Raw genomic sequence first — 26,756 nt, forward strand, 5'->3', positions numbered from 1 at the left:
GCTACTGTTTTCTCTCTTCTATTTTTTCATTGATTGTACCCTATGGGAGGTGAGAAGGCTTCACTCTTGCCTTGGTGATGCGGTATCAGCCTTCGGGAAGGCCCTGATGATTGACCAATACCATATGCTCTGGTTCCCTATTTATTTCACATACTTAATGCCTTTTCTCCAGCAAGACTGTGAGTTCCTTGCAGAGTCTAGCATGGTAATGAACACTTACTGATCTGATCTTTTAACATTTTATTTAGAATTTCTACTTGGATAACAGAGGAAAAAAAGAAAGCAAGGAAACTAGTGAGAAAATGAATGCTAAGAACAAGGAATCTTTACTTGAGGTAAGCTTAATTTTGCAGAGTGGAAGAAAAGAGAAGGATGTTTGCTGTATCTATTTTATTTTTAAGACAGAGTCTCACTTTGTTGTCCGGGATGGAGTACCGTGGCATGATCTTAGTTCACTGCAACCTCTGTCTCCCAGGTTCAAGCAATTCTCCTGCCTGAGCTTCCCAAGTAGCTGGGATTATAAGTGTATCTCACCACATCCAACTAATTTTTATTTTAGTAGAGACGGGGTTTTACCATGTTGGCCAGGCTGGTCTCAAACTCTTGACCTCAGGTGATCAACTCGCCTCCACCTCCCAAAGTGCTGGGATTATGAGCATGAGCCCCCGTGCCCAGCCTGCTGTGTCTATATTTAAGTTATTTGCTTCCCAGAACAATGGAAAAACCTAAAGAAATACATTGAAATTTTAAGTTGGGGTGTTAAAATCAAATTATTACTAAATTATAGCTACTTAAATAATTCAACTGTTTTTCTTTTTTGAGTCATTTGTTAAAACACGTGGCTTTAGACAAATGAAGTTGAATTAGTCATTCTTGACTTTTAAAAAGACTTAGCAAATCCTCAAAAAATTCATCTTCTAGCATTTCATATGTTTCATTACTTAAGTGCTCCATGGAAGTCAGACATAAAGATTTCCAAATCTTCTTTAAAGGGACCTCTAAGATGCTCTCCCAACATCTTAGATGTGGTAAGAAGTGTGAGATTTGGAGTTAGGGACCCATTACAGGAGGTGGCTCTATTCAGTACCATTCATGTGCTATTCAGTTTCTGAATTGTATTGAATCGTCACAGAGATTCAGGGAGTTGGGGAAAGCACTGTGTTGATTACCATACAGATGTCTGTGATGACCACTACTGGGGCATGTTCCAAAAGTTCATTTGGCAATTTATTTTTTTGGAAACTTCTAGAGTTTTCACACAGCACCTATGCTAAAATGAAGGCTCTGAGCCTCTCATGGGGCACGCATCTGTAATCCCAGCTTCTCAGGAAGCTGAGGTGGGAGGATCACTTGAGTCCAAGAGCTCAAGGCCAGCCTGGGCAACAGAGCAACAGCCAGTCTCAAAAGAAAATTAAAAAATAAAAAATTGAGGCTCTGTTTTCAGCACATAACGCAGTTGAAATGAGTGCCAGAGCTCAAGCCACAAATGGCCATGCGAGAGCTACCCAGATTGTATTACCCTGAGACAATGCATGGACCTTTTCCTGAGTTAGTAAATTTTGGACCTCCCTTGAAAAATCAGAAGGCCTGGTGATGCCCTCGGCCCAGTTCCCACCTGGAGACAATTGGCTCATGCTGAAGAACACCCTCTCGTGTTTACTAAGGGTGTTTACTAAGGTTCCGCCCAGGTCTTGCGCATGTCTATTCCCTGCCTGCTTTCAAAGCCCCGTGCCTAATGAAGCAGCTACCGGTACCAGCTGCCACTCCCAAGATCCTGAACTCAGGTGTTGCCAGTTCTGTTCCTGGGAGCATGCACACAGTGAGCATTTCCCAGGGAGGCCAAACAGGATAGTCCTTGTTCCAGGACCTAAGCAATGTTTTACAGCTGGATGTAAAAGAAAATACAAAGCATGCTATGCTATGAAGAATCAGCAATATCCTGCTGTCTAACTGGGGTCAAAATTCTGAATTTAAGAGATTATTAATAGGACGACTAATACTAGCCAAATTTGGGGAGTGTGAACAAAAATGTTTTCCAGCTCTACCACCTAAAAATGTACTTGGAGGATGCAAAAGTCAGTAATTTTGCATTTATTGAACTAAATGAGAAGTTATTGAGAGTTAGAAAAAGAAAGCCAAAAAAAGTTTGAATATTTGAATTGTAAAATAGAATAATATATAATTGTATTCTATTGCTTTTTAAAACAAAATTTATTAAGAATTTTATAATTTGAGGCGGGTGGATCACGAGGTCAAGAGACCGAGACCATCCTGGTCAACATGGTGAAACCCCGTCTCTACTAAAAATACAAAAAATTAGCTGGGCATGGGGGCACGTGCCTGTAATCCCAGCTATTTAGGAGGCTGAGGCAGGAGAATTGACTGAACCCAGAAGGTGGAAGTTGCGGTGAGCCGAGATTGCGCCATTGCACTCCAGCCTGGGTAACAAGAGCGAATCTCCGTCTCAATTAAAAAAAAAAAAGAATTACATAATTCTATGCAAGTTTTGAGATTTAAAAATCTACATCTAGAAGATATACTTTATTCTTTTCTGATACTGATGTATTAATAACTGCCTTCCTCCTTCTTCGAAAACTATCCCAAGAATAAAATATTAACTTATTTGATTATTTTTATTTTTAATTTTTCTGGGTACATAGTAGCATATATATTTATGGGGTACATGATATATTTTGATACAGGCATACAGTGTGACATAAACACATCATGGAGAATGGGGTATTCATCTCCTCAAGCATTTAACCTTAGTGTCACAAACAATCCAATTACACTCGTTTAGTTATTTTTTAATGTCCAATTAAGTTATTGACGATAGCCACCCTGCTGTGCTTTCAAATTGTAGGACTTATTCATTCTTTCTATTTATTTGTACCCATTAACTATCCTCCCTGATTTTGTGTGTAGAATTATATATAATAATTGTTCTATTTACCAGCAATGAAGCAGTAACTTTTTTACTTATCAGCAAAGTAATACTTTTTCTATCTTCCATTTTATAATAACATGAATCACTTTTATTAAATGCTGACTTTTACGATATCCGAAGACTGTGCTATAGCCCACCCTATGAAGTTGGGCTATTGTTATTCAGTTTTGACAAGTAAGTGGACTGAAGTTCAATGGCCCATGGTTGCAGACCTAAGTGGTGAGGAGGACTTGAAATCTAACTCAGGAGCCAGGATTCTTGACAGATATGTTATTCTTCCTGTCTTCTGGTAAATATCATATAATATAAAAATATGCATTCCATCAGAGTTGTACACAAAATTAACTTTTAGTTTAAAAGCTAATTCGCAAGTTTGTTTAAATGTGAATAAAAATGTATGCTTTATCTTTCGTGTGTATCTTATGTCATTGGAATCTCAATTTCAGGAAAGTTTCTGTGGAACATCTGTCATTGTACCAGAACTGGAAGGAGCTCTTTATTTGAAAGAAGATGGAAAGAAATCCTGGAAAAGGCGCTATTTTCTTTTAAGGGCTTCTGGAATTTATTATGTACCCAAAGGAAAGACTAAGGTCAGAAAAAAAAAAAAAAAAGCACTTAGAAATAAACCATTTTATGAAAGTAAAACTGAAGAAATCCTCAGGTGGCAAGTTAAATATATTCTCTGTTGCTGTGGGTTCCATAATCCTGCAGCATGTATACAAATAGTCAGTAATACTGAGCTCTTTTTTATTTTTTCCATAATTCTCTTGAAGGTAAAATTATTTTGTCTATTTTAAAGTCAGGTTTCAAAAATGATGGCAAAAGCACCTTTCTAGAGATTATTTTGTTACTTAAATAAAGTCCTATTTTGTTACTTAAAAAAAGTCCTATTTCCAAGGACTTTTGTTCACCCCAGTTGTTCTATAGTCATTATAGTTAAATTTCTTTTATCTGGAATTATAGAGGTTTTAGAAGTCTTGATAAGATTTTCCTTTTCTTCTTTTTTGAGACAGAGTCTCACTCTAATCCACAGGCTGGGGTGCAGTGGCATGATCTTGACTAACTGCAACTTCCGCCTCCCAGGCTCAAGCCATCCTCCCCACTTAGCCTCCCAAGTAGCTGAGACTACAGGCACATGCCACCACACCAAGCTAATTTTTTAAATATTTTTTTGTAGAGATGGGGTTTCATCATGTTGCTTAGGCTGGTCTGGAACTCCTGAGTTCAAACAATCTACACGCCTCAACCTCCCAAAGTGCTGGGATTACAAGCATATGAGTCACCGCACCCACCCCTTGATTAGATTTTGATTGAGATTTTAGCCCTTAGACTCTGAATATTTTTAAATTTTTCTCTGAGGTGTACTCTATGAATTTCCCTGCCTAATTTTAACAGGGTATTTTAGACATCATTTAACTTTTACTTGGTGATTTGGGATTCTTGCCTCAAATTCATAAGTATGTACTAAATCATTCTTTGAAATGTAGTTTTATCTCTTATTCTGACCATCAGCTTTCTCTAAGACCTTTCTTAGAGGATTGTGACATTTCCATCTTTGGTTCACTTTTAATATATCTCTAATCTGTGTCTTGGGTAAGCCGAAGCATTTGCCTTCCCTTCCAAATGCAGGGCACCACCAATGGTGTGTTTATGCATTGCAGGATTCCTCTGATAAAGCATAACTCACACTTCCAAGCCGATGAAGTCATCGTGAACATCCAGCTCTGCTGCCTCTAGTAAGGAGACTCTTGTCTCTGTTGGAAGGCAGGAGGGGCACTATGGCTAACTCTTGGTCCAGGGTAGCTACTGTTCCCCTTAGCCTCTTCTACTCTGTTCCCAGCCTTAGTTCTGATTCCTTCCCATCTCTTCCATCTCATTCCAATCCCTCACTGGGCACTGCACAACTGAGCCACAAACAATTTCTTTTCTTTTAGAAATTTTTATGTCTTAGGCATTTAAATATAAATGACACATATAAATAAGAAAATAACAAACAGCATACTCTGTGATGAGAATTAGAAGTGTTTACATTTAGCTGAGTATGGTGGTTCATGCCTGTAGTCTCAGCATTTTGGGAGGCTAAAGCAGGTGAATCACTTGAGGCCAGGAGTTCTAGACCAGCCTGGCCAACATGGTGAAACCTCGTCTCTACTAAAAATAAAAAAAATAGCCAGGTGTGGTGGCACACTTGTAATCCCAGGTACTCAGGAGGCTGAGGCAGGAGAACCACTTGAACTGGGAAGTGGAGGTTGCATTGGGCCGAGATCATGCCATGCACTGCAGCCTGGGAGAAAGAGCAAGACTGTCTTTAAAAAATATATTTATATTAGAGTTGGACAAGAATACTTTCTGTCACTCTTACCATTAACACTGGGTTGAGGAAGTAACTAGTACATTAAAGAAAAGAATAACTAACAGAAAGAAGAGGCAAAGACTGATTTTTCACAGTTGGCATGATTCTCTATCCAGCAATATGAGATACTCAACTGAAAAACTGTTAGAACCAAATAAATGTATTAACTAAGAAAGTTTTTTCTTTATACACATGATATGCAAACTAAATATAATGCAAAAGAATCCATGCAGTCTAGAAACAAAAAATGCAAAATGCCTAATAATAAACAAGGAATGTTCAAGAGCTATATGACATAAATATAAACTTGAATAAGAGAAGTGCAGTAGAACTGAATCAGAAGAAAGGTACCATGTTGCCGGCCAGGTGCAGTGACTCACACCTGTAATCCCAGCACTTTGGGAGGCCAAGGCAGGTGGAGCACAAAGTCAAGATATCGAGACCATCCTGGCCAACATGGTGAAACCCTGTCTCTACTAAAAATATTAAAAAATTAGCTGGGTGTGTTGTTGCGCACTCCTAGTCCCAGCTACCTGGGAGGCTGAGGCAAGAGAATCACTTGTACCAGGAGGTGGAGGTTGTGGTGAACCAGGATCACACCACTGCACTCCAGCCTGGCAACAGAGCAAAACTCCGTCTGAAAAAAAAAAAAAAAAAACCATGTTGGTAAATGAAGTTATTAATTCTTCCCAGTTTTCTGTAAATTTAATGTACCTTTAATAAAAATACAATAGGATTTATTTACTTGAAATTCACAGATTCTAAAATTCATGGGAAAAAGACGCTGTTCCAAAACAGACCTTCTCAAAATTGTGAACATCAAGGTAGATCTAATGTACCGTGTCAAAACATTAGATAAAAACAGTACAGATAGGCCGGATGTGGTAGCTCACACCTGTAATCACAGCACTTTGGGAGGCTGAGGTGATGAGATTGAGAAAATAAATAATATTGATAGTATCCAAATTTTGGTGGAACTGAGTAAGAAAAAGGGACACTCACACCTGTGAGGTTAGAATGGAAACTCATTCAGTCAAATTGCGGAACAATTTAGCAAAATCTATGTAAATGTAAAAGAGAATAATAATCCTTAAAAATGCCAACTCCATGCTTGACAAATCTATTCCACAGAAATATTTGTTCATATGCACAATAGTTTTTTAATAGCTAAATAATGAAATAACTTCTAATCCTCTGTAGAATAAATAAATCGTTATACCTATACAGTAATTTCCCTGCAGCCATAAAATGAATGTCATGTATTATTAATTCATGTGTCTTGATATAGAAAGACTCCTAGATGCACTGTTAAAAAAAGAAGGTAGGGCACAGTGGCTCATGCCTGTAATCTCGAAGCTTTGGGAGGCCAAAGAAGGCAGATCATTTGAGCTCAGGAATTCAAGAACAGCCTGGGCAAAATGGCAAAATAGAATAGAAGAAAATAGGGAGAAAAGAACAAAATAAGAAAAAGGGTGGTGAAGGAAGATGTGCATTTTATTATATATATATATTTTTAAACTGTGACTAATATGCATTATTTTGTAACTTTAAAATGTAAACTTTGAACATCCAGAAGAAAATATCTTTTGAGAAAAGAATGTACGATCATATGTAAAGAAATAATTGTGCACTGAGGTGTAAATAGTTCTGCCCTCTATTCTTTATTCACTAACTAGGTAAAAAATTATGGAAGGTGAAAGAAAAAATAATGGAACAAATTTGTAATTGAAGTGTAACCAAATATGTAGATTACAGGCTGCAGCCTTCACAATGCCCATTATCTGTGGAGGAGAGGTCTCTGTTTCCATGGGAACACCGCCTGCAGTAGAGAGAATTTGTGAAAGAAATCCTTTTTCTCAGGAGGAAGTGCATGAAGTGTGTGCTAATTTACTGAGCATTAGTTTATCTCCCATTGTTCGTCCTGAGGGGGACTTTTTTTTAATGCTCCATCACAAAATCCATCACTGACCTAAAATGGCAAAAGCCAAAATGAAATTTCTGGCTAAGTGGTCACCTTGTCTTGACTGGCTCGATAATATGACATCTCAAGGACAGTCCATTCTGACTCTGGGAGTCCCCAGTCAGGCATTAGAACAGTATAATCTTTCACTCCATTTCTAGGTCAGTGACACCGATTTTCCTTGGCTGTACTCTTTTTTAAAAATTAATTTTATTTTTTGATTGACAAATAATAATCATACATGTGCCTAATGTACATAGTGATGTTTTGATACATATAATATATGGTGATCAGATCAGGGTAATTAGCACATCCATCATCTCAAACATTTGTCATTTCTTTGTGTTGGGAACATTCAATATCTTTCATATTGGGAAAGATTTATGCATAGATCTTACAAAATTGTCCCCAAATTTGGCTGTATCAGTTTCCATTCCATCCTTTCAGGCTTGTCTTTGAGAAAATCTATACATGCCAGATGTTTATGTAAATTACCTAAAAGTCAATATTTTCTTTACTAAAACGTACTCCTTAGTTGTGCCATTAAGAACAACTAAGAAAAATTGCTAACTGTCATCTCAGTTGAAGTTATTTTTTTCCCCCTGTTTTTCAGACATCTCGAGATCTGGCGTGTTTTATACAGTTTGAAAATGTCAACATTTACTACGGGACTCAGCATAAAATGAAATATAAAGCACCCACTGACTACTGCTTTGTTTTAAAGGTATGTTGTAAGAAATCATTCGTTTAGATTTATAAGCAATTTGAGTCAATTTTTTTAAGGAAGAATATGTTAAATGTTATATAGTTAACCAAATGTGTAACATGATAAAAATTGTTTAACCAAAATAGGAATGGGGAAACATTTCTATCAGTTTGGGGCATTTTCCCCAATGCCTCCTACCTGAACCTAAAACTTTAAGGTAAATCTGTCTGGGGATTTCTTCACTTCTGAAAAATGGAAGTTCCACATTTTAAACAAATTAATTTATAATTTTATTGATAAGACTAAAAAAAATTTCAGTTCTTTATTTACTGGGCTCATACCACCATAAGAAGTTTTTAGAAACTAGAAACTTGCCAACATTTCCTAGAAAATCTATAGAAAACAGCCCAAAAAAATGTTTTAATTACTGGATCATGACATTTAAGGTGTGTATTGTCAAAAGGCAATATGTATTATCAAACGTTAGATATGGTTTACACTTTTTTGAGACAGAGTCTCACTATGACACCCAGGCTGGAATGCAGTGGTGCAGTCATAGTTCACTGCAGCCTCAGCCTCCCAGGCTCAAGCAATCCTCCTGCCTTAGCCTCTCAAGTAGCTGGAACTACAGGCACACACCACCACACCAGGTAACTTTTGTGTTTTTATTTAAAGACAGGGCTTTACCATATTACCCAGGCTGGTCTCAAACTCCTGGGCTCAGGTGATCCACCTATCTTGAGCTCCCAAACTGTTGGGATTACAGGCATGAGCCGCCACTCCTGGCCAATTTACATTTTTAAAAATTAGCATCTCAGATCAGTCTAATCAGGAGATGGGTTATTACAGCCACACATGTGGTGTGTTTTCCTGTATGCCTACAGAACTCTGGATTGAGGACTATGGTAAGTTTTTGTCTGTGTTTCTTTTTAGTCAAAAATAATAATCAGGCCAAGTCAATCGTATTTAGTAATTTTGACTCCCTGAACAATTACAATCACTTATTGTAATCATCAAATAATAATTGGTTGAAATTCTTGGCTTCATCATGGACTCAGGATATTGAGTGGTTTTCATTCAGATGTTCTAGACTTTTTCTTTTTTAAATTGCTAAACATCCACTTTTAGTTATTTACAGATAATATTAATAATAAAAGCACCATACTAGCCCAGCTTGTCTGATACTCCCCCAGTGGTTCTCAACCAGGCATTTTGCCCCCAAGGGTCATTTGGCCAACTCTAAAGATGTTTTTGATAGTCATAGCTTGGAGGATGGAACAGGGACTACTGACATCTAGTAGGCCAGGCGTGCTGCTAAACAACTTGCAGTGCACAAGAAAACCCCCACACCAAAGACTTCTCTGGCCCCCAGTGTCAACAGTGCTGCTGCCAAGAACCCTGCCCTACACAGAAGAGCCCCAAGACAATGACTGGGAAGTCACTGGAGGCAGGGAGAAGGCTGGATCCATTCACTTATTCATTCATTTACTCATTTAGTATTTGTTAAATGACGGCTGGGTGCAGTGGCTCACACCTGTAATCCCAGCACTGTGGGAAGTCAAGGTGGATGGATCATTTGAGGCCAGGGATTCTAGACCAGCCCGGCCAACATGGTGAAACCGTGTCTCTACTAAAAATACAAAAAGTAGCTGGGTGTGGTGGCACATGCCTATAGTCCCAGCTACTCAGGAGGCTGGGGTAGGAGAATCACTTGAACCTGGGAGGTGGAGGCTGCAGTGAACTGGGATCACACCACTGCACTCCAGCATGGGTGACAGAGAGAGACTCTCCCTCAAAATAAAAAAAGAAAAATAAATATTGGTTGAATGACAAGGATTATTGTTTTTTTCACTTGGAACAGTGATGGGAATGGGACAGTGAAAAAAATACAATCTCTGTCTTCATGGAGTTTAAAAATGGCAAAGAACAAAAAATAGGTAATGTGATGTTAAGTAATGAAAATGAGCAGTATGAAGCAGGGCTAAGGCCAGGGCTCGGGCTCCTTTGGATGGGAGGTTCACAGGAAGGCTCTCCAAGGAAGTGACATTTGACAAAAGATGTGAATGAAGTGAGGGAGCAAGAATGACCTGCAGTACGAGCCCTCCAGAAATAAGAACGGGAAGGGCAAACCCCTGAGGTGAGGGAGGCAGAGAGATGAGGGGCATGCCCTGCCTGCCTCTGGTCCTCCCACCTCCTTGTCTGTTGCTGATAGAGGACAAATGAAAATAATGGCAGCTGGGCGTGGTAGCTCATGCCTGTAATCTCAGCACTTTGGGAGGCTGAGGTGGGTGGATCACGAGGTCAGAAGCAGCCTGGCCAAGATGGTGAAACCCCATTTCTACTAAAAATATGGTGCCTGGCACCTGTAATCCCAGCTACTCCGGAGGCTGAGGCAGAGAATTGCTTGAACCCAGGAGGTGGAGGTTGTAGTGAGCCAAGATCGCACCACTGCACTTCAGCCTGGGCAACAGTGATACCCTGTCTCAACAACAACAACAAGAAAGAATAATGACAAGCACTTCTATAGCATTTTCTTTATAGATGTGGAATGTGTGCAGAGAGACTCCCTAGCCAGGAAGTGGCCAAGTCAGAATGGGAACCCAGGCACTGTGACTCAGAGGCCATTCTCTCAGACACTGTTTCTTGGACCCCTAAAGATCTGAACATGAAGCATCTCACACTACCCTGCCCCTCCCACAATGCCACCTGCCCTTGAGCCATGTCTTCCCATGTTTGAAATCCTAAGACCCCGATAAATCACCAAAATGGAGGTCCTAGTTTCCACATGGGCATTTCAACACACTTCATCGCCAGAGCGTTGTCCATGCTTCTTAAATCAGGAGAAGGTTTTGGAGAAAGTTTCTGAAATGCCAATCAGTAAACTGGCCGAATCAGACTCACTAAAAATACAGGTTCCCGGGCTCTGGGCCCACTAAATCAAAATGATGATGGAAGCTGGGGTTAGGATTAGGGTTTAAGGAGGGAGCCTAGGAATCTTTATTTTTCCTAAGCCTGGTCAAGTTTTGTACTGAGGGTTAGAATGTATCCTCACTCTATCAGTAGTCAGGGCTTAGCTGGTGATGCAGTGGCCTTCAGAGTGGGCAGACAGGATGAAAGTCTAGCAGAAGGAAGCAGGTGCCAAACCCCAGGGCTGGGGTCCAGAAACCAGAGCAGGGATGCCTGTCAAAATAAAAGGCAAGGTCTCTGACTAGAGGTTCCCAGGATGAGATTTAGACACAGTGAACAGGGCAGGGACTCCGTTTCTAAACCAACACATAAGTTTGGGACTAGGACCTACAACTGGCAGGACTTGAACTGTCTGACCTAGAACATAAGGTTATCCTGGGATTACTCCAAGAACAGCAATGCTAATTCCCAGAGTATTCAACTAGAATTTCTAAAAATTCCTACTATCCAAGGTCCGGGTCTTCAAGAGAGTTGAGGATCTCCCCAAAGAAGAGAGGGGGGCTCAGAGGTGGAGAACCCAGCAGGGCTAATGAATCTGGGACTAAGAGTCATGAGCAACTTTTCCAGAATGTGCATTTCCTTTTTTCTCAGGATGATGCTCAGTTGTTCTAAAGCCAGTTTCCTCATGTGCAATCACCCTGCTCATTCTGTGAAGCATGCTTCTCAGTTCCTTCCCAAAATACTGAGAATTTTTATTTATTTGCTGAGTAAAGGGTCTGTTGAGATTTAGAGAACAAATTTGTTTATTATGAACATAATTTGTTTATGAAGATTTTGGTCACTTATTTCCCTTTTTGTCTGCTGTTTAAAAAAAAGATCAAAACTCTTGCTTGCTGTTTTTTTTTATTGCATTTTAGGTTTTGGGGTACATGTGCAGAACATGCAAGATAGTTGCGAATGTTCATTGCAGCACTGCTTGCATTCTTTGAGACGTGGGTTTCACCGCCCAGCCCGCCCCACCCCAGGAGGTCTGCCCTGCAGACCCTGACTCAATGACGGATGAATGAATGCACTTTCACACCGTTACAGTGTTTCAAGAGGGCTAGGGAATGGCCTGGCTGCTTTCAGAGAGCTAAGGCAACCAGTCGACCTAGATTCCCTGTTCATCCACACATTTATTCCCTAGATGTTACAACAGAGGTTCTAAGTTAAGACACTTGTGGGTAATTAACATGGTTAAGAGAATGGTTTCACAACTGGTAAAAGCTTTTGGTTCCAGGGCCCAGAGCAAATGCAATTAACAGGTAACTCCTCTTTAATCCTCGCAGAGAGACCACTCAGTACAAAATTAACATGAGTAAACAGTTAAAGTGGAGACAAATGGGTGTGGGATAAGGCCTTTTGATCAGTCTCTAATCTCCTTCCTATGCTAATATTAAAGAGGTGGCTGCCTTCAACCTGCCCCAATGAAACCTTTTGGCCTTCCTAAAGGCTTGAGACTAATCTATCACTTTCCCTAATGTATCTTTAATGTTTTCTGTAATATTTTGCCAACCACCCTGAGTGAATCTCATCATTCTGTATTAGAGTTAGCCAATTTCCAAAATGCAAAGAATGTGTGTGTAGATTGTGAGGGATTTAGGATACAGGAAGGCAGTTAACAGATTGCACAATTCCATGGCTTGATAAGTCCAGGCCAAAGTTTCCTCTTCAGTATGAGCTTGATGACTAGGTGCTGTCGGAAAGATTGGAGTCTGAGTCCTGGCCCTGTCATCTAGTAACTGGGTCACTATTGAGATGCTAAGCCTCATGGCATCATCTTCAAGAGGTAAGAGTGCCCAGCCCTTCTCTTGAGAATTAAGTATGATGTGCTTGTAAAATCATGAGTGCAATGTCTAGAAACATATCAGCCCTCAGTAAGTGGTAGTTATGACTGCCCTCTAGTATCACATCTTTCTATTAACCAGTGGTTCTCAAACTTTAGTATGCATCAGAACCACTTATATTGTTAAGACACAGAGTGCTAGGCCCCCAGGGTTTTTGATTTAGTAAGTCTGGGGTTGGGCCGAGACATTTGCTTTTCTTTCTTTCCTATTTACTTATTCATTTATTTTTTAATTGACACATAGCAATTGTACATTATGACACACAATGTGATGTTTTGATATATGTATACATTGTGTAATGATCAAATCATGGTAATTAGCCCATTTATCATAAAATCCTCTCTTCTAGCTATTTGAAACATACAGTGCGTTCTTGTTAGCTGCAGTCACCCTACCTTGCAGTGGAGTACCGGAACTTACTCCTCCTAACTAACACTGCGCTACTTGACAAACCTCTCTCCCCACTCTCCAGTCTCTAGTAACCACTATTTTACTCTCAAATCCAATGAGATCACATATTTTAGATTCACGTGAGTGACGTTTTTGTTAGATATTTTAGATTCCAAATACGAGTGAGATCAAGCAATATTTGTCTATCTGTGCATGGCTTATTTCACTTAACATAATGTCCTCCAGGCTCATCCATGCTATTGCAAATGACAGGATTTGTGTGTGTGTGTGTGGCTGAGTAGTACTTCATTGCATTTATCTACCACATTTGCTGTATCCATTCATCCACCGATGGCCATTTAGGCTAATTCTAGATCTTAGCTGTTGTGAACAGTGCTGCAATAACACTAGAGTGCAGATGTCTCTTTGACATACCGATGTCATTTCCTTTGTATATATACCCAGCAGTGGAATTACCGGATCATATGGTAGATGTATTTTCAATTTTTTTGAGGAACCTCCATACTGTTTTCCATAAGGGCTAGACTAATTTACATTCCTGCCCGCAGTGCATAAGAGTCTTTTTCTTCCATATCATTGTCAGCATTTGTTATTTTTTGTCTTTTTTGTAATAGTCATTCAAATTGGGATGATTTGATATCTCATTGTAGTTTGGGTTTGCATTTCCTTGATGGTTAGTGATGCTAAGCATTTTTTAAATTTCTATTAACCATGTTTATGTCCTCTTTGATGAAATATCTCTTCACGTCTTTTGTCCATTTTTTAAAAAATTGGATTATTTGGTTTATTTACTAGTGAGTTATTTGAGTCCCTTACAAATTCTGCTTATTAACCCTTCATCAGATGCATAATTTGCAAATATTTTCTCTCATTCTGTAGGTCGTCTATTTACTCTGCTGATTGTTTCTTGCTATGCAGATTCAGTTCTGGGTCTTCTTTTGTTTGCTTGTGTGTGTGTGGTTTTGTTTTTTTGCTTTTGTTTTTGTTGTTTTTTGAGATGAGTTTCGCTCTTGTTGCCCAAGCCAGAGTGCAATGGTACGATCCTGGCTCACTGCAACCTCTGCCTCCCAGGTTCAAGCAATTCTCCTGCCTCAGTCTCCTGCATAGCTGCGATTATGGCCACGCACCACCATGCCTGGCTAATTTTTTGTATTTTTAGTAGAAATGGGCTTTCATCATGTTAACCGGGCTGGTCTTAAATTCCTGATCTCAGGTGATCTGCCTGCCTCAGCCTCCCAAAGTGCTGGGAGTACAGTTATGAGCCACCACACCAGCCAGTTTTGGGTCTCACATTACCTATTTAATCAATTTTGAGTCGATTTTTGTTTATGGTGAGAAATAGGGGTCAAGTTACATTCTTTTGCATGTAGTTGTCCAGTTAATCCAGTGCTGTTTATTGAAGAGACTATCTTTCCCTTATTGTGAGGGTTTTTTTCTTGTTCTTGTTCTTTATTTATTTATTTATTTTTGTCGTATCCCATTGTTTTTTTTTCTTATTGCATTTTAGGTTTTGGGGTACATCGTTTTTTATTTTTTTGCACCTTTGTTGAAAATCAGTCGGCTGTAAATGCATTGATTTATTTCTGGGCTCTCTATTTTGTTGAACTGAACTATGTGTCTGTTTCTATGCCAATACCACACTGCTATAGATTTGTAGTATATTTTGAAATCAGTTTGTGTGATGCCTCCAGGTTTGTTCTTTTTGCTCAAGATCGTTTTGGCTATTTGGTGTTTTTGTGTTTCCATATAAATTTTAGGATTTTTTTTTATTTTTGTATAAAGTATAATATAATTTTGATAGGGATTGCTTTGAATCTATAAATTACTTTTGGTAGCATGGACATTTTAACAATATTAGTTCTTCTAATTTATGAACATGGGATATCTTTCTGTTTATATTTTCTTCACCTTCTTCTATCAATGCTTTATTGTTTTCACCATGGAGACCTTTCTCCTCCTTGGTTAAATTTATTTCTAGGTATTTTATTTTTGTGTAGGTATTGTAAATGGGATTGCTTTCTTGGTTTTCAGATAGTTAGCTATTGGTGCATAGAAATGCTGCTAATTTTTGTATCCTGCAACTTTACTGCATGTGGTTATTAGTTCTAGCAGTTTTTTGGTGAAGTCTAAGAGTCTCTACATATGAGATCGTGTCGTCTGCAAACAGGGACAGTTTGACCTCCTCCTTTCCAATTTGGACCCTTTTCTTTCTTTCTCTTGCCTACTTGGTCTTGCTAAGACTTCCAGTACTGTGCAGAATAGTAGCAGTAAAAATGGGCATCCCTATCTTGTTTGAGATCTCATAGAAAAAGCTTTTAACTTTTTCCCATTCAGTGTAGTGCTGGCTGTGGGTTTAACGTATATAAACCTTATTATGTTGAGGTATGTTTCTTCTATACCTAATTTGTTGAGATGTTGAATTTTGTCAAATGCTTTTTTTCATCTGCTGAAATAAGCATTTGGTTTTTAATCTTTATTCTGTTAATGTGATGTGTCACATTTATTGATTTGTGTATGTTAAACTCTCCTTGTATTGCTGGGATGGATTCCACTTGATGATGATGAATGATCTTTTTAATGTGCTGTTGAATTCGGATTGCTAGTATTATGTTGAGGATTTTTGTATCTATGTTTGTCAGGGATGTCGGCCTGTGGCTTTCCTTTTTTGTTGTGTCCTTGTTTGGTTTTGGAATCAGGGTAATGTAGGCCTCGTAGGATGTGTTTGGAAGAATTCCCTCTTTCAATTTTGAAATATTTTGTGAGGAATTAGTCTTTAGATGTTTGTAGAATTCAGCAGTGAAGCCATCAGGTCCTGGGCTTTTCTTTGATAGGAGACTTTTTATTACAGCTTCAATTTCATTCCTCATTATTGGTCTTTTCAGGTTTTCTCTTTCTTCCTGTTTCAATCATGATAGGTCATTTGTGTATAGGATCCTATTCATTGAAGCCTCTCACAGAGGGACCCAGTGTGGTAAAAAATCCGAGTGTGATTCCAGGGTCACTTTCCATGTGTTGGTACCATAGTGGCTTGAGGGAGGGGAAATGCAGTCACGGAAACCATCCCGTTACTGTCCAACTGCAGTTTCCCTTATCTTTGCAGACCAACGGGGCTTCTCAGTCTCATGTGTTCAGTTTCCTTAGGCCTCGTACAGGCACTTTTGTGCGTGGAAAGAAGCCATTCCTTCATGCATTCTTTCTCATTCCATTCTGGGGCTAGATGCAATGGGCCAGAAGTAAATATCTTCCAGGAGAAATTATGTTTCTATGGAGATCTGTTAGGAAGTAGTGGAGTATCATGGAAAGAGCGCTGGAATGCTGCTCCATTGGTCACCTGCTTACTACCCTTTACTCAGCTATATTTTTCTTCACAGTATTTCTCACAATGAAAATTTTTATTACTTTAGTGTTTTGTATTTTCGTTGGCTTTCTCCCTTAGTAGAATATAAATGTCCTGAGAGCAAGAACTTTTTCTATTGTGTTCACTATTGTGTTCCAGAGCTTGGGATGATATTTGATACACATCAGATGAATGGATAGATTAATGATGGGTGGATGGATGGATGGGTTGATGGATGGATGGATGGATTATACATCAAAGCCCCCTGCGTCATCGTGCTCTTCAAAACATGGTTCAGGCCAGGCACAGTGGCTCATGCCTGCAATCCCAACACTTTGGGCGGCCAAGGCAGAAGGATCACTTGAGCCCAGGAGCTCAAGACCAGTCTGAGCAACATATCAAGACCCCATCTCTACAAAAACACTTTTTAAATCAGCAGGGTAGGGTAGTATGCACCTATAGTCCCAGCTACTCAGAAGGCTGAGGCAGGAGGATCGCTTGAGCACGCATTCAATGTTGCAGTGAGCTACGACCACACTTCTGCACTCTAGCCAGGGTGACAGAGTGAGATCCTGTCTCCAAAAAAAAAATGTTAACTAGCTAGGCACTGTGGCTCATGCTTGTACTCCCAGCATTTTGGGAGGTTGAGGCAGGAGGATCACTTGATCCCAGGAGTTGGAGACCAGCCTGGGCAACATAGGGAGACCGCCCCCCCACCATCTCCACAAAAAAATTTAAAAGTCAGCCTGGTGTGGTGGTGCACACCTGTAGTCCCAGCTACTCAGAAGGCTGAGGTGGAAGGATTGTTTGAGCCAGGAGTTTGAGGCTGCTGTGAGCCACAGTCACACCTTTGCACTCTGGATTGGGCAATAGAGCAAGACCTACCTCTAAAAAAGAAAGGAGAGAGAAAGACAGAGAGAGAGAGAGAGAGAGAGAGAGAGAGAGAGAGAGAGAGAGAGAGAGAGGACGTAGAACAGGATTGAATTGCCCCAGTTTACTTCCTCTTTACTCTTAAGTTTATCCCACGCAGTAACTCTCCTACCTCCTCGCTCTCCATTTCAAAGGAAGAAGGCCTTCTCCTCCAACATGGCCTGCCTGTGGGACCACATCGTCCAAAGACCCTTTTTCCAAATAAGGTTACATTCACAAGTACCAGGACTGAGGACTTCAACATAGCTTTGGCGGGGGGAGGGGGGGACATAATTAAAGCCATGACATCCACCTACTCTACCAAGCTAGAAACAGAGAAATCACCCTTGACTCCTCCTCTCCCCGTTTGGCATTAATCTATGAGCAAGTTCTTTTCTTTCCCATCAAAGTCTCCCATTGAGCCCTCCCTCAGTTTGATCTTATTCTTCACTCTGGATCCATCTTCCTCACAGCCCCCAGTGACTTCCTGTGTCACTGTGCTGTTTTAAAATGTCCAGTGCCCCCTACTGCCCAGGGACCATGTCTAGATTCTAGTTTGAAACAAGGCTCTTTACTCAGATTTTTCTCCAGCTTAATTCTGCTTCTTTATTCCATGGATTCTGGACCTAAGCCACACAGAATTTCTTCATGTTCTCCAAACATGTTACAACAATCTGTCACTTCTAAATACCCTTTCTCGGCCCATTTTCAAATGTTTCGTATGGAGCATACTCCGTCATAATCACATTACATATGTGATATGATTACGCATTTCATTACATAACGTGTTTATGTACGTCTCTCCCTAAAACACACCCAGTGAGCACTGCCCAGTTATCACGTGAGTGCTCTCATATCCTCTTTTTTGCTGTTGTTGTTTATTTGCTTTTTTTGAGATAGGGTCTCCTCCAGCCCAAGCTGGAACACAGTGGCACAATCACGGCTCACAACAGCCTCGAACACCTGGCTCCATCTGTCCTTCCATTTCAGCCTCTCCAGTAGCTGGAACTGCAGCCATGCGCACCAGACCTGGCTAATTTTTGTGCTTTTTTATAGAGACAAGGTTTCACCATGTTGCCCAGGCTGGTCTCAAATTCCTGGCCTGAAGTGATCTGCCTGCTTTGGCCTCTCAAAGTACTGGGATTACAGGTGTAAGCCACTGGGCTCTGCCTGTCTTACTCCTCTTGATATGTCTAGGAATTAGCATATTTCTTAGCACCCAGAGATATCTGATGAACAAATAGGGCCTTGGTTCTTTCGCTACCTTTGGCCTTGGATAAATTGCTTAGCCTCTCTCAGCCTGTTTTCTCATTCTCAGCAGTGACATTCCACAGTTGTCCTGACCTCTGTGTGCTGTTCTCATATCCCAAGAGAGAAGCTCTCTCTTTATGGTCAGGAACAATCAAGTGAATTGCGAAAGAATCTGGCCAGTGACACAGCACCAGCATTTTCCTGAAACCTCTTTGCAAATGATTTTTCAGCAAAAGGCTGGGTTAGGCAGTAAGTTCCTTGGCAAAGTCTCAAGGCACGATGGAGGACAAGCCCAGTGACTTGCTCTGTGATGTCTGCAAGCCTAAACTATTTCTGCATCTTCAAGCTCCAGAAAGGAGCTCATTCCTGTTAGGCAGCTCATCTTAGAACCATAAAATCTGAGGACTGCTGGAGACCTTAGAGGTCATCCGTTACTTAATCCCCCTGTATACATCCATAGCACATATGTAATGTGAGGAAATTGGTGAGACCTGACCTATAGCAAGGTCTATACATCAACCCCATCATCAAGGGGCTGTTTGATGTTCAAAAGCCATTTCTTTTAAGGGAATGACTGCATTTTACTCTATTTCAATGAATAACATAGTTAATAAATTGTTTATGGTGCTTCTTAAATGGATAACTCTAAGCAGTTCCTTTGTGCATTTTGTTGAAAACACAATGAGATTTAATCTACTCTGGAAACTTGGCTCTCACATGACATCTACCAAAAAAATTGATAGATTAAGTTCAAGGTAACAATGTCAGCTTTTTAAATGTCTGGAGGGCGGACAATAGCTGCTTTCTAAGAACGATTATAAGCATTTAATTGCTCAAGAGACCGATGCTTGCCTCTCTTACAAGACGATCAGAACACAAATGCTGTTCGTAGATCAGAGAGCTATGTTTCTGGTGCTGAAAGACAAGGGCATTGGTTTAGCTTTGCAAATGTTATTGTTGAAGAGAATGCTGCAGGAATTTGTGGGCTGTTACATTCCAGCCAATAAGTGTTGGCCTTAGTATATTTTTCATCAATATGAACTTTAGGTTAATTAAGACAACAACTCCTCTTTGCTCTCAGGCCATATTACCTGAGTTGATAGATATTTTTAAGGGCCTCCAAGGAGGATCATTATTGGAGTAACATTTGCAAAAATAAAATCTAACATTCAGACTGAGGGAGTAAGCGTTGAACCTCAGAAACAATGAAATGAGTAGCTGCCATTCAAAAGTGTTTGCTGTCATCTGCTGGCCAGACCGGAAAACTACAGCAACATTCAGGAGCTGGATGTGAAGTTGTCACCGTCCAGAGAAAGAGGAATGTCTGTGTCCCTGTTTGCTATGCCCAATCAAATAGGAACTGACCGTTCTTCGAGCAATGACAGTGCAATTTCTGAGGCCTGAGTAAAGAAAGCAGTATATTTAAAGACACACATATGAGTAGACTTTCCTTAATTGGCTGAAAAGACCAAAAAGAGGAATTTTTTTTTAATTATTTCTGAATTTTCTGTGGTCTCTTCCAAGTCTGGGATTTGGGTCTAATAGCATAATACAAACACGGAAGTTCTAGGTGGTTCTACTGGTCACAGGGTGGAATGTATAGTAACCTCTCTGAGCCTCAGTTTTCTCATTTGTAAAACCAAAAATTACTAAACTCTCGTCAAGCTCTTAGAGGCTATAAGGGTCTTGTTATCCTTTCTGGACAAAGACAACAATCTCACAGGCTCTTGCTGGCTGAGTCATTCATTAGAAAGTCCCGCAGGGTGACTAGACACTGCCAGTCAGATTCCAACTGAAGTCTAAAGACACGAGACCCTTTGCCTAGATCAACTTTGAGAATAGCCATTTCCTTGGAGGTCAGTGATTTCAGATGGAAAGTGAGAGAAGTGGAGAGGTCTGTGCAATTCCCTAAGAGAGGAAATGGACAGCTTCCCTCCTTCCTGCCAAGTGAATAGGAGATAGATGCTTCCAGCTCTCTTGGCTTTCCATTCCACTTTCTGCACCACCCGCAACTGCAGATTATCCCAGCAGGACAGGAGGAAGAAGAAAGAAATGGCGCCACACCACACACACACACACACACACACACACACACACACACACACACGTTGCTTGTGGTTGCTAATTATTTTTCTACATAATAAAATATAATAAACCGGGCTGGGCGCGGTGGCTCACGCCTGTAATCCCAGCACTTTGGGAGATCGAGGAGGGTGGATCACAAGGTCAAGAGATCAAGACCATCCTGGTCAACTGGTGAAACCCCGTCTCTACTAAAAATACAAAAAATTAGCTGGACATGGTGGCATGTGCCTGTAATCCCAGCTACTCAGGAGGTTGAGGCAGGAGAATTGCCTGAACCCGGGAGGCGGAGGTTGCGGTGAGCCAAGATCACTCCATTGCACTCTAGCCTGGGTAACAAGAGCAAAACTCAGTCTCTAAAAAAGAAATACAAAAAATAAAAAAATAAAATTGAAAATATAATAAACCTTGTAATGACCCATGAAAATTAATATAGCACATATTAATATCTTAGAACCTGGGTTTGGTTGCCGGCCCCTTGCTTTATGGCTACAAGATATTGAACAGAAAATGATGTGCTTGTTGACTTCCTTCAAGTATTCTGACATCTGGACTGGAATATCTGCCATGCACTAAGCACTGAAAGTCTTCAGCAGAGTTCGCACCCTCATGGAAGACACAGTCTATCAGAGACAGAAACATAAAACAGAAACTAGCTGGGGTTGGTGGCTCATGCCTGTAATCAGCACTTTGGGAGGCTGAGGCAGGAGGATTACTTGAGTCCAGGGTTTCAACACCAGCCTGGAAACATTTAAAAAAAAAAAAAAGCCGCCGGGCGCGGTGGATCACACCTGTAATCCCAGCACTTTGGGAGGCCGAGGCGGGTGGATCACAAGGTCAAGAGATTGAGACCAACCAGGTCAACATGGTGAAACCCCGTCTCTACTAAAAATACAAAAAATTAGCTGGGCATGGTGGCATGTGCCTGTAGTCCCAGCTACTCAGGAGGCTGAGGCAGGAGAATTGCCTGAACCCAGGAGGCAAAAGTTGCGGTGAGCCGAGATCGCGCCATTGCACTCCAGCCTGGGTAACAAGAGCGAAACTCCGTCTCAAAAAAAAAAAAAAAAAAAAGCCAAGAATGGATGCATGTCTGTGGTCCCCAGCTACAGAGGAGGCGGCTAAGGTGGAAGGATTGCATGAGCCCAGGAGTTACAGGCTGCAGTGAGCCATGATGGTACCACTGCACTCCAGCCTGGGCAACAGAGTGAGACTCTGTCTTAAAAAATAATAATAAAAAATACACCTGAATAAACCAGAAACCATAAGATCAATGAGATCTTGAACCAAAGATCAAAAGGAGTGAAAGGTGTTTCTCTTTCATGCCTGGCCATTTCCTTGTTATCTTTGTGAGCTCCTGGAAGGCCTGTTCAGCAACCGGAACCATTGCGTAGTGCCACTTGCCCTAAGTGCAATAGACAGAAATATTCCTTCCCCACGCTGTCCATCTGGAAGCCGTTGGGGCCCACTTGGGCAGCAGATAGTAGTTAAGAAATGGAGGTCATCACAAAACTCTGAATTTTGGAAGCAGAAATAACCCTGGAACCAGGTTTGGAGAGTTATAAAAACTACAATTCCTGTAGGCGTTAACTCTATGGCATAAGAATTATGGCAGGTAAGTTCCCTTATCTGAGAAATGGAGAAGCAGCTTAGATTTCTCTTGAGAATGGAGATGCGATAGATGTGAAAACCTTTCAAAAGTTAAAAAGGCATAAATGAAAATTATTGATAGTATAGTAAGAAGTGCTTACAGGCAAGGCATGGTGGCTCATGCCTGTAATCCCAGTACTTTGGGAGACTGAGGCAGGAGGATCACTTGAGGCCAGGAGTTTGAGACCAGCTTGGGTAATATAATGAGACTCCATTTCTACAAGATAATGTTTTAATTAGCTGGACATGGTGGTGTGCATCTGTAGTCCTAGCTACTCGGGAGGCTGAAGAGGGAGGATCTCTTGAGCCTAGGAGTTCGAGGTTTGCAGTGAACAATGATTGAGCCACTCCAGCCAGGACAATAGAGTAATACCCTGTCTCTAAAAAAAAAAAAAAATTTTAAGATGTGCTTACAATAGTCATATAACTTTTTTTTTTGAGACGCAGTCTCACTCTGTCACCCAGGCTGGAGTGCAGTGGTGTGACCTTGGCTCACTGCAACCTCTGCCTCCCAGGTTCAAGCAATTCTCCTGCCTTGGCCTCCAGAGTAGCTGGGATTCTAGGCACCTGCCACCACGCCTGGCTAACTATGTTGTTGTTGTTGTTGTTGTTGTACTTTTAGTAGAGACAGGGTTTCACCATGTTGGCCAGACTGGTCTCGAACTCCTGACCTCAAGTGATCAGCCCACCTCAGCCTCCCAACATATAACAAATCTCTTAAATTCTTTCAAAATTTAGTCATTTTTAACAGCTCTCTTCTTCCTGATCCTAACCTAGCAACCAGTAATTTTTGCCACACAAATCACATGTATTGTTAGGTTTTTTTTTAATTTCCTGACAGGTGCTTTGACCTCCAAATACATGACAAGTGAATACATTGTCTCAAAACTGCTTCTTTCCAGCACCCACAAATTCAGAAGGAGTCCCAGTATATCAAGTATCTCTGCTGTGATGACGCAAGAACCCTTAACCAGTGGGTCACGGGAATACGGATAGCCAAGGTGAGAGAGTCTTTGGACTTCACCCTGTCTTGAATTTGCCAACCAACTTCCTGACCTGGGCAGTTTTCCTGCTGCTGCGAAGCAGTTGGCCCATCCTTGGGTTCAGCCACAGAAATTGTCGAGTTTATTTGCCCAGTGGGTTTTCTAAACGCAGGGAGTGATAGAAACATGGATCTCTGCAATAACTGGATATTTACTCATGGCGAGTGTTGCAAGACTAATGTACAGTTAAAAACTGCAAGATGGAATCTATAATTGAGTTACATGAAGACATATGTAATCAGAATTGAGTGGCCAAAGCTCTCCTCTAATATGTAGTTGAAAAAATTAACTCACTCTGCTAATCTGGAAAATGACTGAATGTGTGAAAAACAATTTGTTAAAAATTAATTGAAATATCCAAAAAGCAACTCAGACAAGTGGTGAACAGAGTAGCCATGGAGTACTTTTTTCTTCTATGGGTGTTTATTGCAATTGAGTGCACAATTTGGGATAAATGGCTTCCTTTCCTTCTTCCTTTGTGTTCTCTCCCCAGTATGGGAAGACTCTCTATGATAACTACCAGCGGGCCATGGCAAAGGCTGGACTTGCCTCTCGGTGGACAAACGTGGGGACAGTCAGTGCAGCTGCACCGGCTCAGCCAGCTCAGTCTACAGGTACTAAGTGGAGGAGAAAGTCCAACACGTATTCAAAGCTCAGTGCTCCTGTTCAAACCACGTCCAACACATTCTATAAAAACAGAACTTTGTAGACAGTATTCGGATATGTTTCTCATTTGATGATCAGGCTCGAATTCCCCAACTCAACCCAGCCCAGACACACACACCCCTATAACATCTGTTTTCTTTTTCTTTTTCTTTTTTTTCTGCAGGTAAGGTCTCGCTCTCTCACCCAAGCTGGAGCCCTGTGTTCTTCAATTACTGAAAAGTTTTTGTTGTGGTGGTGGTGTTTGTTTGTTTGGAGATGGAGTCTCGCTTTGTCACCCAGGCTGGAGTGTGGTGGCACAATCTTGGCTCACTGCAACCTCCGCCTCCTGGGTTCCAGCAATTCTCTGCCTCAGCCTCCTGAGTAGCTGAGGTGAGAGGTACACACCACCATGCCTGGCTAATTTTTGTATTTTTTGTTGTCGTTGTTAGAGACGGGGTTTCCCCATCTTGGCCACGCTGGTCTTGAACTCCTGTGTTGTGACCCACCCACCTTGGCCTCCCAAAGTGCTGGGGTTACAGGCCTGAGTCACCAGGCTCAGCCAAAAAGTAAAACATACTGTTACTCTCCAGGATGCCCATTAGTCCGGATTCTCCTCGGTGGGTTTATCAAATACTGGACTCACCTTCCTGAACCTTTTGCTGAATCTCATATAACGTTTTGTCACAGAACCTCAGATTTTTCATAAGGTCTTGTGTACCATGCCATGCCTGTGACTTGCTTTCTTTGCTTTGTTTTTATTTTTATATTTTTATAAGAACTAGCCAACAAGTATCTTTCTTTGCTTTAGAGATGTAAACTGCTTTGTATTTTCAGATTAACTCTCAAGAATGTTGAAAATACTTTACTCACTTTTCTTTTCTGGCTTCCTCCCTCTCAGGACCTAAAACAGGCACCTCCCAGCCCAATGGACAGATGCCCCAGGCTGCACATTCTGTCAGTGCTGTTCTCCAAGAGGCCCAGACATGTGCTGAAACATGGAAGGTGAGGCCAGCAAGCAGCTGACACACATTCCACCCAGTTGCCCCCATAAGCCCATGTCCTAAACCATTCGCATTGTTCCAATAACTGCTCTTTTAAAAAGAGAAAATAGGCTGGGTGCGGTGGCTCACACCTGTAATCCCAAAACTTTGGGAGGCTGTGCCAGGAGAATCACTTGAGCTTCAGTTAAAGCTCAGACTGGGCAACATAGCGAGAGCTCGTCTCTACTAGAAATAAAAAGAAAAAAAAATTGGCCAGGCGTGGTGGTGTGCACCTGTAGACCTCAGTTACTGGGGAGGCTGAGGTGGGAGAATTGCTTGAGCCCAGAAAGTCAAGGCTGCCTTGTGATAGTGCCACTGGATTCCAGCCTAGGCGACAGAGTGAGCTATCAATAATAGCTTATCAATAAATAAATAAGAAGATGTACTTCCAACAACTGAGAAGTCACTACCGTTTCATTTAGGTAATTGCTTTGTATTTATAATCTTTTTTTTTTTTTTTTTTTTGAGATGGAGTTTTGCTCTTTTTACCCAGGCTGGAGTGCAATGGCGCGATCTCGGCTCACCGCAACCTCCGCCTCCTGGGTTCAGCCAATTCTCCTGCCTCAGCCTCCCGAGTAGCTGGGATTACAGGCACGCACCACCATGCCCAGCTAATTTTTTTTTTTTTTTTGTATTTTTAGTAGATACGGGGTTTCACCATGTTGACCAGAATGGTCTCGATCTCTTGACCTCGTGATCCACCCGCCTCAGCCTCCCAAAGTGCTGGGATTACAGGCTTGAGCCACCACGCCCGGCCTATATTTATAATCTTAAAGTTACATATGGTAGAATCAGACGTTAAAACCAGCTATCATCACACTGCTTAGGAAAAATGTGAGCATTTCCTTTAAACTCTGGAGTTATTTAGCTTATTTAGCTACCTCTACTTTGACCCAAGTGTTTTTCTTGGTTTAGTCAAGTGATTTTAGCCCTCTCTGAAAGTGGCACACCCAAGTTTTAAACCCTTGGGATTTTACTTTCCTGTTTTGAATAAAATGGGGCAACCAGTTAGTCCAAAGCCCTATACGAAGTGCTAACTGGCCCCCAAAATCAGACTAGAAGACTGCCAAAAGAGTTACACTATGAATAGGGGCTGGGCACAGTAGTGAGCACCTGTAGTCCCAGCTACTTGGGACACTGAGGCAGGAGGATCACTTGAGCCCAGGAGTTCAAGGCTGCAGTGAGCTCTGATCGCACCACTGCACTCCAGCCTGGGTGATAGATAGAGGCCCTGTCTTGAAGAAAGAAAAAAGATTTTTAAAAAAGGGTTACATTAAAAATGTGCATTTTCTATTTTCCCCACTAAAGTGCTACATACAACCCCATGGTGATGGAGGAGAAAATGCATTGTAAAATAAAAGCGAATTGGTATAACATTCTCTATAACATTTTTCAACTGAATAGATTAATGAGGATTCATTTAAACCTGTCTTAAAATCATAGCTGATAATTATTACTTAGTTACTAATTTAGATCAAAACATTTCAGCTGACTATATAAATTCTGTTGAAGATCTCTCATGTGTGATTCAAAACAACCTTAAATAACTGTGACAATAGCATGTCACCAAGCTAGGACAGGCGGGTGCTTCACTTTCGCAATTTTTCACTTCTTTCACCCGTTCATTTTGTT

The 26,756-nt window shown here is 41.0% G+C and overlaps 1 protein-coding gene across 1 annotated transcript in view; it reads left to right on the plus strand.

Moving 5' to 3' along the window:
* APBB1IP (amyloid beta precursor protein binding family B member 1 interacting protein) overlaps nucleotides 1–26,756 on the plus strand; it is a 129,191-nt gene that overhangs the window by 100,504 nt on the left and 1,931 nt on the right. The window contains exons 9-14 of the mRNA XM_035306989.3: nucleotides 249–335; nucleotides 3,394–3,537; nucleotides 7,874–7,984; nucleotides 23,299–23,397; nucleotides 23,933–24,053; nucleotides 24,983–25,086. Coding sequence (XP_035162880.3) covers nucleotides 249–335; nucleotides 3,394–3,537; nucleotides 7,874–7,984; nucleotides 23,299–23,397; nucleotides 23,933–24,053; nucleotides 24,983–25,086 — 666 coding nt within the window. The remainder of the gene's footprint in view (nucleotides 1–248; nucleotides 336–3,393; nucleotides 3,538–7,873; nucleotides 7,985–23,298; nucleotides 23,398–23,932; nucleotides 24,054–24,982; nucleotides 25,087–26,756) is intronic.

This window comes from Callithrix jacchus, chromosome 7 (genome assembly GCF_049354715.1).
Source record: "Callithrix jacchus isolate 240 chromosome 7, calJac240_pri, whole genome shotgun sequence".
Lineage (NCBI taxonomy): Eukaryota > Metazoa > Chordata > Mammalia > Primates > Cebidae > Callithrix > Callithrix jacchus.